Here is a 17,440-nt window from a genome sequence, read left to right on the forward strand (position 1 = left end):
TACAGGTTTGGAAGCAACCAGATGCCTAAACATGGTGTTTTTGGGTATGCCAAGAAGCATGCGAAAGTGAATGAGTGGTCAAGAGAGAATTCATCACCGTAAGTGATATGAGGGGATGTATCTCACTTGTTCTCAAGTCTTGATTAACTTGTATGAAGTCTTTGGCCAAAGTATGATGAATTTGAGAAAAATTAGTTTCCTAAATTCATAAGGTTAGTTATGAATGATGAGAACTAATATGAAATGTCATACGTAGACACCGAGCCATGCTTAATGACATATTCAAGATATTTGATGAAAGGACCGTATTGCACTGTTAGGCTTATTACTGAAGGGTTTTATTAAAATTTTTAATTGACTATTTTAACATTTTGGTGGTCATGATGTATTGCTAGATGTTGTTCATGATTTATAAATATAAATTAATTATTAAATTGATATTTGATTATAATTTATAGTTATTGCCAACATGTTAGAAGCCTAATGGGTCACACACATTAAGTGACATGATTGAGATTAAATAAGGATAATTAATTAAGTTGAACTTAATTGAAAGAGACTTAAATAAAGTGAAAAATTAATTAAGTTTTCAGAAACTTAATTAAATTAAAATACAACTGTTGTATTTAGAGTTACAAATTAGTTTGGCTATATAAATATATTATATTAGCAAACTAGAATTGGAAGTCTTAAAAAACCACTTCTCAGCTGTTTCATAAAATAAGAAAAGAAAAATAATTTTCTTTGTCTAACAAAAATAAGATTTAGCAAGAATTTTTGGTCATTTTGTTTTAGAAACAATACTTGCTAGCATAAGTAAAAATCCTACCTTTGAGAATGTCTTATTCAGTCACTGTGTGGATTATTGTTAGATGCCAAACACTTGGGTGGCTAAAGATTTAACAAATCCTAAAGGTGAAAAAGCAAATATTTGGATTTAATTGGCTCTTAATTACGATATCCATAATAAGATATGTAACTCTTAAACTTATGAGTGTTCATTATTAATTTAAAAGTTACATGAAAAATACAAACATTGATCCTGTAGGATTTGACTGTTTCTCTGATTAAATATTATTTTATTTTTCCATTGTGTTACTATTTTAATTATTAATTATTTTTCATGTTTGAGCATGAGGTCGAATTCCAGCAAGGTGAAATTGAATTCACTTGCAAAACATAAAGTTTTTAGACTTGTAGTCCATATACCAAATGGTGTAAAACCAATGCGATATAAACTGGTATTTGTACAAAAACGAAATGAGAAAAATGAGATTGTGAGATAAAAAGCATGACTTATTGCACAAGGTTTTAACTAAAAACCTAGTATTGATTATAAAGAGACATATTCTCCTGTGGTGGATGCAATTACATTTTATATTTAGTTTTTTTTTCTATAATTGGGGGAGAGAGGATTCGAACCCTGTTCTTTAGGCATGTGGATCATACACTAACTAATGAGCTAAATACTCAGGTGCTACATTTTTATATTTAGTTAGTTTAAAAATATATGAGAAAATTGAAATGCTTCTAAGGAATGTAACTACATCCTATTTATATGGCTCACTTGATATTGATATCTATATGAAAATCCCTAAAGGATTTAAATTACTTGAAGCACGTACCCAATTTTTAAAAATTTATTTGATCAAAATAAATAAATAAATATATGGATTAAAAGAATCTAGATGCATGTGATATAATCATCTTAGTGAATATTTGTTAAAAAAAACTATAAAAATGATTTTATATGCCCATGTGTTTTATAAAAAGATTCGGATATGAATTTCTCATAATTGCAATTTATATTGATAACTTGAATATTATTGAAATTCTTAAAGAGTTATCAAAAGTCCTGGGTTACTTAAAGAAATAAGTTGAGATGAAAGATCTTGGAAAAATAAAATTTTATTTGGATATTCAGATTAAACACTTAAAAAATAGAATTTTTTTAATTAATCAAATTATATAGCAAAAGTGTTAAAATGATTTTATATGGACAAAGAACATCTATTGAGTTTACTAATAGTTGTAAGGTCACTAGATGTGAACATGAACCATTTACCATTTCCGATCTCGTAAGGATGATGAAGAACTTTTTAATCTTGAAGTACCATACCTTAATACAATTGGAGCACTAATATATTTTGAACTTTTTAATCTTAAAGTATCATATCTTAATACAATTGGAGTATTAATATATCTATATAGTAATACACGACTTAATATATCATTTTCTGTAAATTTATTAGTAATATATAGTTATTCTGCAACTCAATGATATTGGAATAGAATTAAACATATACTTCGATATCTCTGAAGAACAATGGATATGAACTTATATTACTCAAATGTCTCAAAATCAAATTTAATTGGTTATGCAGATGCAGAATATTTATATAATCTACACAAAACTCGATCCTAGATAGCTTATTTATTCAAATATGGAGGTATGATTATTTCATAGTATTTTATAAAACAAATTATAGTTGTTATTTTTTTTAATCATGTAGAAATTTTAGCAATTCATGAGGGAAGTCGTGAATATGTCTAGTTAAAATCTATAGCTCAACATATTCGAGAAACGTGTGAATTATCAACCAAGAACAAAATTCTAACAATGTTATATGAAAATAATATTGCTTGTATAGTACAGTTAAATGAAGGATACATTAAAGGTGATAGAACAAAACATATTTCATCAAAATTCCTCTTCACTCATAATCTCCAAGAAAAAAGAGATATTGGTGTTCAACAAATTCGTTAATGTGACAATTTAACAAATTTATTCACCAAAGCTCTTTTTTTTGCAACATTTGAAAAGTTGATATAAAATTTGAAATGCGCCGTTTTAAAGATTTTAAATAATGCAGTCATAGGAGAGTAAAATACACATTATAATTTTTTCCTTCATCAAGGGCTTTCCTACTGGGTTGTTTTTGGTAAAGTTTTTAATGAGACAATATTTCAAAAGTGTACTTTTGAAAAGAATTTTATACTTTTTTTCTTTCACCTAGATTTTTTTCCATTAGGTTTTTTTCCTAATAAGATTTTAATGAGACATATTAACACTCAAGAGGAATGCTATGGATATCTGTGTGAATGTCCATTATATTACTCAAAATGTTCAAATTAAGTCAAACAACGTAATAGACTAGACACATTTAATTATTTATATCTAGATTTAAATATATATTAAATTAGATTAAGATTAAGATTTAAAGGTTATTAATATCTCTCTTATTTTATTTGTGAATACACACTTGAATAAAATTTTTCTCTTATAGTTATTCTTTCAATTTATATTTCATAACAAAAAAGATATTAATTCTTAAAATGTAATTCAATATCAAACGATAAAAGAAATTACGTGAAATAATAAATATAAGACAAATTAACACAACTCTTTTGAGAATATATTATATTATGTCTGTATCCAACCACAATAAACTTGGCAGCTTATGACCCCACTTTGGTCCACCACCGGAAAACCATCAATGGCCAGCTGATTTCTGAAGGCTAAAACCTATCTTAACTTTGCAAAACCTTGTTCTTTTGAATAGTGAAGTGAGGCTGCGAGGGTCACACACACAAAACGTTAAACTTTTGAAAAGTGGTCCTATTATCCTCTAATGCTTTTATTATTTGTTCGGCCATCCTTATCCAAACAGGTCCCCAATGATCGTGTACTCTAATGCCCATTAGATTACATTATCTCTAGTAATAAGTAATATTCAAAGTCCAAGTGAGATCGTAAAATTAATGGGCAATTGTGCACAATTAAACGCAGTTAAATTTACTCTCACTCTTTAATTTCATTTTGATTCGATGGTCGAGATTTGGAATGCCACTCATAGTTATCAATGTAAATATAGGTGGATTATTCTTTGTTTACTAGTTTCCGTTTCGCCTGAACTCTTTGTTTTGACTCAGTTATTTTACGTTTCTTCGTTTTTTTGTTTCCTCGCTATTAAATTTGGCACCCACGCACAATGGACAACGTGGAGGCCACACAGAGTTGGATGCAATGGGATTTTTGGTGCGGAGAGTAACGACACACGTGTCCTGGGATGCTAGGGCTGGTAGTGTTCCAGCCTTACAAAAATGTCACTTCCAACCCCTGGTCCCAACTCCTAGTCTTTCCAAGATTTCTTAGATTGTCAAGATTATGGATAATCATTGAAGAAAACAGGAGTAGTCCGATTAATTACTCCATTTCTTTTTCAAATAGATGAAAATGACTCAGCAAATGCATTGTCTCGGGCAAGGAACGGTGAAAGGGTACGTTGGCAACTCAGGTCTGCCTTAAACATCATTGAGGTTTGTTCGAGGAAAATCAAATTCGTCCAATTCTCTAAAATTCCCATAAAGGCTAATTCATGAGCAGACAATTTGTCAAAAATGGGTGTCAACAGACCTCAAAATTGAGGTGGCTGGTGTTGATGGTTTATTGCTGGATGTTTACTTGTTCTCTTCTTCTAACTGTCCGATTCTCTCGTCGTTTCTGGAGGATGCTTTAAAGTTTAGCTGGAAGCTCGTGATGGGTTGAGCTTGTTTGTTCTTTTGAGTTGGGTTGTCAGTTTTGGGATGGAACTTCGCATTTTCTATGCTCATTTCAGTGGGTCGATTAATGATATCTTTGTTGATCTCTCTATACACAGCCGAGTACGAAAAAACTAAAGGATGATGGATCACTGGATTGCAATAATTACGAGGAATCCTAGGAAAATCATGACAGAAAATACTATTTTGGATCGTGATTTGCTTTAAAATTGATGATAGATCACAAGGATCCAAAGTGCCCACAGGATTTGCTCCAAGATTTCATTATTAATCGTTAATAGCATATTATAGCTAGAGAAACTGATAAAGCTAGGGTGTTTTAATAGTTTGGTCACGAATCATTGATTGACCTCTGTTTCTATTAAATAATCTTTAATTAAATCGCGCTAATTAAGGTACCGATTGGCGATTGGTCACAAGTTCAAATAACTTTTGTTTAAATTTGGATAAAGGTTGGGCAAGGAGCCCAAAGGACCGTTAAAGAAAAGCCGCTCGTCACGGCGGCCTTGAACTCCCCATCTGTCATCTCCGAGTTCTGGTGCATCATGGAAATTAACTAGGGAACGCAAATTCCTGCTGCTCAAGTCATCAAGAAAGTGAAGAATTTCTGCTACAATGACCCTAATTAGTATATTTGACACCTACATGATTTTTTAAGGTTATAGTTTAGGTATATAATATTCAAAAAAATTTTAAATTATTTAAAAAAATTTAAATAAGTTTTTATATTTTTATTATATTTAATTAAATATTTATATTTTTATTTTGAATTAAATAAGTTTTTTTGACTAGTGATTGATTTAGTAGAAATATTTTTTATTATTTTATAATAAACGTGACATACTAATATAAAATAATTAATAATGATATAACATGTTGGCATATTATAATTGATAATAACGTAACATATTAATTTAACATGATAAGATAAACATGTGATATTTTTTAATCTTCACATTAATGTTGATGTCTATGTGAATATAAAATTACAAGTGATATTTTAATTAATGATAATTAGTCAGTTAATAATCATAAAAATTTATTTGACTTAAAATAAAAATACATTGACTTAATTGAATGAAATAAAAAAATAAAAAATTATTTTTTTAATAATTTAAGAACTTATTTAAGCATTACATTTATAATTTAAGGCAAAAATTAATGAAATTTGAAAATTGGAATAACGAAAAGCAAACATTTGTGGGCTGGGCTACTTTACGGAGACAGTTAGTCCACGTTCATTAACCCCGCATCCAGTATTGCAGTCTAAAGAAAATAAAATTCAATCTCGGCGTTTACAGTAGAATCCTAGCACAATTTTAACCCGTCAACTACAAACTTTGAATTAAATGGACATTCAAAAATTGATGGTATTCTCTTTCATATCCCTACCCAGCACTCCAGGTGTTCTTATCCATATTCTACCTTCTACCACAGCCTTTTCCCAGCAAGCCAAAACTATTGGATGAAATCCGAATAAAGAGGCGAGGGTGGAACTGGAATCTAATCAGTACATTCTTATACAACTTGTTCCAGATCCCTTATTCTTTGTTCTCTCCTCCAAGCTTTTAATTGGCTTCCTCATACCAGAAGCATCGACAATGTGGGTGTTTTTCCAACAATTATTTAGTTCAGATAGGAAGAGATAAGTTCCCGAAGAATCCTGCTGACTATTGACTGACTTGACCATAACGTCACAAACATATGTAGGGATGGGCTCGAATTTTCATTTGCAGCACCACGTGAAAGGCCACCGAAAGTAAGTTAGGCTTCCTTATACGAATTTGAAAATGAAGATTCCAACAAGAAGAATGCTATAAAAGGGTCGTGCTTCTTTGGCCTTATACATAGCGTAGCCAAGACAACATTTCTACTGAAGCAGAGAGAGCAAATTGAGTGAAATGGCACGTCCAAGTGACCTTGAAAGAATTGGGATTGAAGCCTTTGCTTTGCTGGAGGAAGGCCTTGGAAGAAAAACTGGGCCTCCTCTTGACCAAAGCTCCCAGCATCATTTCCAACCCCGTCCTCAGCCTGCAGGTGTTCTAGGTGGTGACACTCGTGATGACATGGATTGTTACCGTGCAGCCAAAATATTTCATGGAGTGGTGGTAGTAGAGCATCGTGGCCACAAGAAACCCACACATACACTAATTCGTCATAAGCTTTATTAGTCTCTCTTTTTATTTTTTTAATGAACTTTGTGTTGATTTCAAATCTACTTGCAGATTAAAATGTCTTGGCTTTATGATGCCATTTCTACTAGGATTACCTATTTGATTTCTTGTAATTATCTGTTATCTCCATATTAAAATGTCTATAATATCATTATATATGAAATCCTTTTAAATATAGATGATAGAGCTTTCTGATTAGTCACTGTTTTAACATCGCGAGAGTTCATTTTTGCAAGTGCGCCCTGCTACATATAGTCTACCTCCATATTCTATCATATGGAGGGTTCCTGATTTTTTGTATTCCATATTCTGTACATGATAGTTTATTATTTTGATTCCGATATATTTCAAAATTTATTAATTGAGTTAAGATTTATATTTTATGCATTAATAATATATTGTTAATCATAAAATGTCATATTATTAATAAATAAATTAAAAGCTTTTTAGATACTTAAAAATGAATGTCAATAAGTTATAATATTTAATTACCTAAAAAATAAAATTATTATGAACAAATATGCGAATGTCCATTATTTTATAAGAAGTGCAAATCAAATTAAACAACCTAATAGGCAAGATACAAGAAATGTAATATGATTTAAACTCTTAGATAGAATTATATTATAATTATGATTCAAAAGATTGTTGGCCTATAAATAGGTCTCTCACTTCATTTGTAAATATATACTTAATAAGATCTTCTTACTCTTTTTAAATTCTTTCTTTCTTTTTAAAATTTTTTCTTATATTTCGCTTATAATTGCTCTTTTCAAATTTATTTCATAACAAAATCATTTTCTTTCTCTCTCAACTCTCTCACTGAGTCTCTTAAACTCCTCCCTTCTGCTTTTTTGTTCCTGTGGCAGTACCAAGCAAACATATGGATTATTTAATAATTAAAAATACTGCTTGAATTAGTGTCACCAGTTAATAAAATTTTATTCTCATATATAAATTATTGTTTGAATAAGTGTCACCAGTTAATAAAAAATTATTTAATAATTAATAATATTTACATAAAAATTAGTAGTATTAGAATTTGCAAAGGTAAATAAAAGAGATTTTTTTATTTTCCTTTTATGTGGATGTGAAATAAATAAATTAAATAATTAATATAATCTTATTTTATATGTTAATTTTAATTATGTTATTAGGCTTTTATGTAATTTCATCAACAAACCAAATTCAGTGAGCAGTTAGTTTGAATATTAGCTAGTAAAGATATTGAATTTATATGGAGATTAGTTTTATCATATAGAATACTATATGTTTTTGTTTCAGTATTAGAAAAGATTTATTTCATAATTAATAAGTAAAAAAAAAAAGATGTTTTGAGAAATAAAACTACGTACCAGTTTTGTTTTCGATGTTTGTGGCTTCAACATATGCGCAGATATAGTGGTGCTAAATCCAGCGAAGATACGTACTATAAACATGGAGAAACCAAAGACCAGGAATTCCACCGCGGTCTAATCTTGTAAGAATTTGCTAAAGATAGTTTGAGCGCACAAAAATATAACTTCGGAATCTCAGATGGATTCTATTGTGGTGTTTATACACACCAAAAACTGTGGTATTATATATAAGGCGCCGTGTACACGGTTACCATGGCCATTGCTGGAAGATGCAAGGTTAAAACTGTAGTTTTGTTAGGCTTAGCCTTGCTCTCCTTCGTGGCCGAAGGTGCAGTACCTGAGGGTCGCCGGCATGGTTTCCGTGTCCGTCGCAATCTTGCTGATGCTGATGCTGATGCCACAGTTTTTGATGTTATGACATATGGTGCCAAGGCAGATGGCAAGACCGATAACTTTGAGGTGAGTCTGACCTAGGAGATGAGGCACGCATCAGCTTGTCTACATGAATTTGAGCAATGGAAGCTAGATATCAGTATTCCATGCCCTCACATGCATTGGACCTTCCAATTGAATTGACCTAGCAAGTTCCGGATATACAGAATTAACCTTGAAATATCTTCTCTATGCAGCCGTTCGTTAAAGCTTGGAAGGCAGCATGCAGCGCTAGTGCTCCAGCGACGCTAGTTATCCCACGAGGAACATATCTGACTGGGCAGGTGGTTTTTCAGGGGCCATGCAAAAGCTCAAATCCTATAACTGTCAAAATTGAAGGAACCATAAAAGCGACGACAGATATCAGCGAATATCCTACAGCTGAGTGGATCCTGTTCGAGTTAATTGATGGCTTGATCATTACCGGCAGTGGAACTATCGATGGCCAGGGAGCCTCTGTATGGGGATATAATGACTGTAGCCACAACTCCGGGTGCCAACTTCTACCAGTGGTAAGCAATATCAGTTAATTAATGTAATTATTAAGCAATAAACATTTTTGAATGCCGTTAGCATTCTTCAAGCACTTTTGGTGATTTAATAACTAATTCTCCTTGTAACCTTTCCTGATTTGGTGCAGTCAATTAAATTCCACAGAGTGAATAATTCTGTTGTCAATGGGATCAGTTCCGTAAATGCAAAATCATTCCACATGTTCATCACACGCAGTGCTAATATAACAGTTCATGACCTGAATATCACTGCTCCTGCAAAAAGCCCGAATACCGATGGCATTCATATAGGCAGTTCCAGTTTTGTTAATATAACTAACAGCAACATTGGAACCGGTGATGACTGCATTTCCATTGGACAAGGAGCGACCAACATCTCCATCTCCAGTGTTTTTTGTGGTCCAGGACATGGCATAAGGTAACAATTATAGATTACCATAGTAGAATTTACTTCTGAAAATTCTGAATGTTCCTTTGGCTTTTTCTTTCTTCAATTTCGGGCTTGCAATAGTATTGGTAGCCTGGGCAAGTACAAAGACGAGGAGGACGTAAGTGGGATTGTTGTTAAAAATTGCACGTTATCTAACACCACCAATGGTGTGAGGATCAAGACCTGGCCTGGATCACCTCCAAGCCAAGCTTCAAGCATCACTTTTCAAGACATTGTAATGGATATGGTTCAAAATCCCATTATCATAGATCAGAATTATGGCTCCCATAAGAGTGCGGTAATGCAGAAACACAATTTGCAATTCTTTCACAAACTTTTACTACTTACGATCATAATTATTCTGCGGTGATTTAAGTATTTTAAACTCCTGTTTTGTTATGCGCAGCCATCACGGGTGAAAGTTAGTGATGTCCATTACAAGAACATCAGGGGCACCTCAAAATCACCAGTTGCAGTCTCTTTGTCATGCAGCTCCGAAGTCCCCTGCCAAGGTGTTCAATTGGTTGACATCGATTTGGCCTATAAGAGCGTCCGCAAAAGCAAACGCATGCAAAATTCAACCCTGTCAGCTTCATGTCTGAATGTGAAAGTCACATCTGGCGGTAAACAGAATCCGCCAGCTTGTCCCTAATTTCTTCTCCTAGATGCGATATCCATACATATCATAATATCAAAATTTTTTTACCCTTTCTTTTCCACCTCTCTACATAGCTTACCTCCACTGCATTTGCACTTTGAGGAAACGCCCGTTTTCCATAATTCGGCAGTGGCAGTTGCACTGATGTAGGGAAGCTTAAGTTGAGACTTGGAACTTCCATTTTTTTTTTGAAAATTAAGGTTCATTCATAAAGAAAGGATGTTCATGTACAAACAGAAAAGGTTCAAAACTGGAAAGAACACAGTCTTAACCCTCTGATCACATACTGGTAGGCAAAAAATACCAGCACCCAACCTTGCCCTTAAACCATCCACCTAAACATTTACAAAAAGCCCTAAGGCAACACATCCCCACCAGCCCAAAAGATTAAAAACAAAGGAAGAGTCAGTAAGACAAGGAAACATAACCAGCGTGCCTGTTTCCTTCTCTTGCCGCACCAAGCAAAGAACAAGAACAACAAAATTCAAAACTCACATATTTACAAAGACCAACACATCAAGACGTCCCTAGGCACAGAGGACCACCATCGACAAGGCTGAAAACCATGACCACATTAATACCTCTGGACACACAAATCCTGTTCTTGAAGCATAAAAGAGCCATCGACTCCGTGAGGAAGTCAAGCGAAGTAGACAAAAGCAAACCATGACAATTAAGGGATAACTTGCAACAGGTCTGTGGCTCTTTCCACCCCCAGTTTGGTAAGGCTGTCTGCTAGTTCATTCCCAGATCTCGGAGTGTGAATAATCTGCCATTTAGGAATCTTACTCAACAGAGCTTTGATTTTTAGCACTAGATTTCTAAGGCGCCATGGAGAGGAAAGTGGTTTTGAGACCCAAGTAACAGCATTTATAGAATCAGTTTCAATGATTAACCCAAACGGATGACACCAACCTATCACCATAAAAAGAATTAAAGCTTCTTGAATAGCTAACATTTTCGTAAGATTGGCATCATCCCAATCCCCTGTTTTGGAGAAAAGCATTTTCACCATACCTTTCTCATTTCTCAACACACCCCCAATGCCAAGAGGACCGGGGTAGTCCCTAGCAGCTCCATCAGTGTTAAATTTTAACCACCCATTTGGAGGAATCTTCCATTGAACCTGGACTTTAACCTTATCTCTTTTTGTTGGAATAGCAACAAGGAGCGAAAATCTCACAATCTTAAGAGTGTCCAAATTATCCTGGGGCCCTTTAGACTTTACCCACCATGCCATTCTAATTTTGATAATCTCCAACACTTTACAGGCATCCCAAGTTAATCCATCAAAAACCATCTTGTTCTTATACAGCCAAATGGACCAAACAATGGTGAAAAAGGACATCTTCCATACTTTTCTTCTAGCAATGTCGACAGGACAATTATTCCAAGCTAAAAAGAAAGCAGGCGCATCCCCTGGAAAGCAAGAAATAATGCCCCAATCCGCTAGCCACATGCACCACACATCCCAAACAGCTCTGCATATAAAAAAGAGGTGATTTACAGATTCAACATCATTGTTACACACGTTACACACAGCCGCCTCCCTATGAAGCAGATTCCTCTTGACGAGTTCCTCTTTACACACTATTCTTCCTTTCATTAACTGCCAAACAAAAACCTCCACTTTTGGTGGTGCAAGCCTCGCCCACACTTCTCTCCACAACACCTCTTCAGACCCATTGTTGCCAAGAGCTAATTCACTGAAAGAATTGGGTGTGTAATGCCCACTTGGCATGCTTTTCCAAATTAGCTTATCTTCCATTTCCTCATCAAGCTGTATGTGATTAAGACATTCCATAAAATGCTCCCACGCCTCAATCTCCCAATCAAATGGATTTCATCTAAGCTGGACATGCCAACGTCAAGCTTGATTATCCCATGTACCGAACTCGATGATCTTTCTTGATTTATTTTCGCTAAAGTAAAAATTTGAGGAAAAATAACACGGAGGATGACCCCATCAATCCACTCATCTTCCCAAAAGTGAATTTTGGCACCATTGCCCACCATGAAGCCAATACTTGCCCACAACAAAGAAGAAAAACTCCTCGAGGGAATAAGAGGGTAAGTAATGGTTTTCCACATAGAGGACGGTCACTTGCCACTCGAGTCCAATGGGATAAGGCTCAAAGAATTCCCTCCCATTTTGGCGTTAAGAATGGTTCTCCATAGACTTTCACTTCCCTCACTATACTTCCAAATCCATTTATTCAGCAAAGCTTTGTTTTTCAACTAAAAATCTGTAAAACCAAGACCACCTTTTTCCTTTGAAGTGCAAACCAAGTCCCAATCCACCTAGTGAATTCTCCTTTTATCACTAGAGCCACTCCAAAAGAAACGCCTCTAGATTCTATCAAGCTCCTCCTTGACCCCTTGCGGCATTTCAAACAACGACGTGAAATAAACTGACAAACTCTCCAACACCGATTTGATCATAGTAACTCACCCTCTGCTAGAGAGGATTTTAGACTTCCATCCCGTAAGCTTTGCCTCAAATCTCTCAATCACAGGCTCCAAATAGCAATGGAATGGTGTCTAGCTCTAAGTGGCAATCCTAGATAAGTTGTTGGCAGAGAACCAACAGCATAAGGTATTATGTTAGCCTATGACTGTAACACATCACCCACCTTAACTCCGAACAAGTTGCTTTTACAAAAGTTGATTTTTAATCCCGATATCACTTGGAAGCACCGTAGCACTCTCTTGATATTAAGGACGCTCTAGATATCCGAGGTACTGAAAATCATCGTGTCGTCCGCATATTGAAGATGAGAGACCATGATTCCGCTATTCCTAATCTCAATGCCCTTACACAGATCACATGCCACTGCTTTATTCATTAAGGCAATGAAGACTTCTGCAACAAGATTAAAGAGGAACGGTGATAAGGGACACCCTTGTCTTAATTCACGCTTCATTTTCACTTGCCTAGTTGGGGATCCATTGACCAAAATCGAGACAGCAGCAATAGACACACATGACTCAATCCACGTCCTTCATTGATCTTTGAAGCCCATTTTCCTCATCACAAATAGTAAAAATTTCCAATCAACACTATCGTAAGCTTTCTCAAAATCAACTTTGAAGGAAACACCCCTTTCTTCGCTCTTGCGCAAGTAGTCCATGAGCTCATTAGCTATAAGTTCACAATCAGTAATTTGTTTGCCTTTGATGAAAGCAAATTGATTTGGCCCCACAACCTCCTCCATAACTTTTCTCAGTTTGTTAGCCAACATTTTAGTGACCACTTTGTAGATGCAACCTACTAGGCTGATTGGTCTATACTCATTCAAGGCAGTTGGGTTATTATTTTTAGGGATAAGTGTAATAAAGGAGCCATTAATCTTCTTATCAAAGCAGCTAGAGACATAAAAGTTATGCACTCATTACCTCATCCTTTATTTTGGACCATTGGGCTTTCAGGAAATTAAAGTTAAAACCTTCTGGTCCAGGCGCTTTATTCCCATCACAGCTAAAGATAGCTTGTTTGACCTCCTCCTTTGAGAATGGCTTCTCCAAGCTTCGAGCGGATCCATTAGACAACATCTTGATCTCCAACACCCAATCCTTAAGTTCAGCCACATTTCGATCCCCATACAACTTCTCAAAGTACCTCGTCACCTATTCTCTAATGCCTTGCAGATCCTCAATCACTTTTCCATTGATCTTTAGACGGTCGATCATATTCCTTCTCCTTCGTGCAGAAACTAAAGCGTGGAAGAACTTAGTGTTTCTGTCCCCCTCGAGAAACCACCTTACCCTTGATTTCTGGTGCCAATAACGTTCCTCTTGTCTGTAGAGAGTCCATAGTTCATACCTCATTTTCCTAATCTCTTCTTTGAAAGAGACATCTGTCGATCTGTTCTGCCATTCAATCATTTTTTTTAAATTCACCCTCAAGAGTAGCAATCTTTTTTTGGGAGCCGTTCCACTTGTTTGCCTACCATTCCTTAATTGTCGGTTTGATAGATCTTAGCCTCTGCCATAAATTTCCCTGACCATTGATCTTACAACCGTTTTCTTCCCATGCCTCAGCAAAAACTTCTTGGAACCCATTGTCTTCCAACTAGTGATTAAAAAATCTAAATGGTTTAGGACCCCACTGGACACATTTCTCTCCCAAAACAACCGAATTATGGTCTGAAAGCGAAGATGGTAAACACCACTGTCTCATAAACTGAAAATTTTCAAGCACTGACTCATTAACAAGGAAGCGATCAAGCCTACTGAAGACCACATCATCCTTATTATTAGCTTATGTAAATTTACTGTCGCCCATTGGAAGGTCGACCAGCTCAACAATATTAACAAAATTCTGAAACTCTTCCATCTCCTTGTGATCTGAATATGCCCTCAACCTCTCATCTGGCCTTAAGACGTCATTAAAGTCCCCTCCTAAGCACCATGGGATCTCAAACTCCCTCATTTTCTTAATGAGTGTATCCCACAATTCTATCTTCAGCTTCTCCTTTGATGGTGCATAAATATTACCGATTTCGATTCTTCAGTTCCCTTTTTTGACATTTCCAACTAGAAGAATGAAGTTCTTGTTTAGGATTTTAGCTTCAACCTTTATAAAGTCCTTCTGCCATAGAGATACAAGACCTCCAGATGCCCTATTGGAGTCCACCCATACCCCTTTGTACATCTCTTTAACCCTCAACGCATCAACTATTCTGTTATTAGTTGTTTGCAGCTTGGATTCTTGAAGCATGACCACATTAGGACTGACATTACTAATTTGTTTACCCGTAGCTCTTTGTTTCTCACACTTTTCTAAACCCCTCACATTCCAAGTTAATAGTATCATGGAAAGGTATGACCCCACACTTGATTACCTTCTCCCCGTACTCACATTGTCCACTCCGCCATCATCTCTTTTTCAAGCTTTGTGAATTCATTAGTGACAGCCTCCTTGCTATCAACGAAAAACAAACCCAACTTGCAAGCTGTATTCCAAGTGTTCTCGCCTTCCCTTTTTAAATTGCTGTTCTTAAGCCGATCGTCACTCTCTGATGTCCTTATCTCTGGCAGGCTTTCATTGCTCTCCTGAACACTACCTCCCTTACATATTTCCTTGCTTTCCCCTTCCCTACTGGCTCCTTAGCTTTAATTCTCCCTTGTACACCTTTCTCAGCACTTTTAAGCCTACCCCTTGTCACCCATCTGAACCAGATCCATTTTGTTGACTATCTTTGTCTTTCCGCATTTAGCTTTACTAAGCTTCACATTTTTTTCACTTCTCATCAACAATCCCCTCCCAATTAAGCCTCCATTAATTCTAAAACTTGATTTGCTTTTTGATTTCTTCATCTTCTTAACCATGTGTGCCAGTGTTAGGCCCTCGTCCATACTGTTGGAAGTTTCTCGTGAGATAGATCCGCCATCCCCACTTTGTTTTGTCATTTCCTCTGTTAAGTTCATCTTATCGTTCAGTTTCACAACTTCATTATTCCAGCCACTAGACTTTTCCCCCTCAGGGCTTAAGCTTGCTTCCCCACAGTTCACCACTATATTCTTTTTAAATATGTGCTTAATTAATCCACAAGGCTTCTCACCATTTAGATTCTCTTCATACTTAAATTTCACTTGATTGGGCTTTTCCATTTTACTAGTAGAGCTGAACTCCCAATGTTTGGAAAATGGACCCATATTCTTTGGTAGGATAACTAGACCGCCCCCACAATCCATCATGTTAATCTCATAGGACCCCTCCAACTCTCCACACCCTATAGGAGGACCAACGTGATAGGCCCATCCATCCACCACTTTTATCTTTTGGAGGTAAGACCTTAAACCTATCACATCAATCTCACTAGATTCACAATCCTCCCCTTCATCCTCTTCAAGCACTGGTTGCTAGATTTTTTTCCCTTTTCGATGAGTAGTCGGCTGAACCTCAATCTCATTACCACCTCCACACTCAACCTTTTTACATACAGATCTAGTGGTAATTCCTTTTTGACCTTCAGTCTTTAACTTTTTAATTTGAATTTGGTTATCAATCACTTTTTTTGCCTAATTCCCGAGGCCAAACTACTACAGCTATTGTTATCCTTTTGTCTCATCTTCTCCAACATCAAGGCTGTAGTTTGTCGGCGTTTATCTTCACTTGGGTTATCGTCCGGCTGAGGGAACACCCTCTTGGTTTGGGAGTCATTCACATTCAGTTCAATCGAAGTTTGGATCTCATAAGTCGTACCTCGTATGCTCAATTTCACAGGTTGGGGGAAATTTTCTTGGTTCTGTACCTCAACTTAAACCATGGCTTCACCAAACTTGCTTTTGCTCTTGGTCTTATTGTCAATAGAAATGAATTTCCCCCATGTGTTACCCAGAGCTTTAAAAATGTCTTCATGCCATAAATGCCATGGAACATTTTTGACTTTCAGCTAGACCACAAAACTGCTACATTTATTCCCCTTAAATGGCTGAAGAGACTGGAACCATGGTTCGAAGATTTCCCAATACAATTCAGTGAGCAATTCCATTTCCCCCTTCTTGTCAAATGTGACAAGCACCTGCTCCTTGTCAATCTCCGTTAAAACAACCATTACTCTGTCTTTTGATAGACTCATTTGTATTTCCTCAATCGTGTGACCTTTTCTTATTTTCCCTACGGCGTTGCAAAAACCCACTACATGTCATCTCCATCATAGATATCATCACAGGTCAACTCCAGATAAGCCGCTCCTCCACTAGTCTTAGTGGGGTTGATAGTTGGCGCCCTCCCATTTAGAGGTGGGAAGTAGTTTCCACTAACCACATCTTTGAAGGACCGACCTTCATGGGTGGTCCCTACAGCACCAAACCTGTTCAAACTGGTCATCTCCTCTGTTTTGCAAGTTCCAAATTTCCTTCACGAGGTTGCCTACTTCACTAAAAGATGTCTGCCGTCCATAATAGAATTATCACCCCTTTCAATGGCTCTAAGCATCTCATCCTTTCCTTTGAAGCGTACAAAGGCATAATTCCCCCTACCATGGTCATTCCCTTTTTTTAGAAAAACATCCAGGACAGTGCCAAAAGGACAGAACCAATTTTTGATGTTAATCTATGAAGCGTTTAGACTGATATTTCCAACAAAAATGGAGAAAAGGCTATCCCTCCACTTCTGGATACTTTGCGAAACTCTAGCATTCCATGCCTTCCGTCCATCTTGCTTTGGATTTGGTTTGTCAAGGTTCCTCCGATCTCCAGAATCCAAAGGAGCTCTGCCGTACACCTTCTCTCATGACCCTCTCTCTAATTGATTGACTCCATTCTAGGAATGACTTGGCAAATATGCTTGTTTAACTCTTCTTTCC

General features: G+C 35.9%; 1 protein-coding gene across 1 annotated transcript; it reads left to right on the forward strand.

Annotated features, from left to right (window-relative positions):
• Nucleotides 8,301-10,186, forward strand: LOC18613601 (exopolygalacturonase clone GBGE184). The gene is made up of 5 exons (XM_007050927.2): nt 8,301-8,554; nt 8,725-9,039; nt 9,168-9,457; nt 9,551-9,767; nt 9,876-10,186. Exons 1-5 carry the CDS (start codon nt 8,348-8,350, stop codon nt 10,119-10,121), a joined length of 1,275 nt encoding a protein of 424 aa, XP_007050989.2. The 5' UTR covers nt 8,301-8,347; the 3' UTR covers nt 10,122-10,186.

The sequence above is a fragment of the Theobroma cacao genome, chromosome 1 (genome assembly GCF_000208745.1).
Source record: "Theobroma cacao cultivar B97-61/B2 chromosome 1, Criollo_cocoa_genome_V2, whole genome shotgun sequence".
Lineage (NCBI taxonomy): Eukaryota > Viridiplantae > Streptophyta > Magnoliopsida > Malvales > Malvaceae > Theobroma > Theobroma cacao.

Bases quoted from the DNA above. Each gene is read 5' to 3' on its own strand.
- LOC18613601 (XM_007050927.2), top strand. From the start codon at position 8,348: ATGGCCATTGCTGGAAGATGCAAGGTTAAAACTGTAGTTTTGTTAGGC. The intron at 8,555-8,724 runs GTGAGTCTGACC...TTCTCTATGCAG, and splicing joins GCAAGACCGATAACTTTGAG to CCGTTCGTTAAAGCTTGGAA. The intron at 9,768-9,875 runs GTAATGCAGAAA...TGTTATGCGCAG, and splicing joins ATGGCTCCCATAAGAGTGCG to CCATCACGGGTGAAAGTTAG.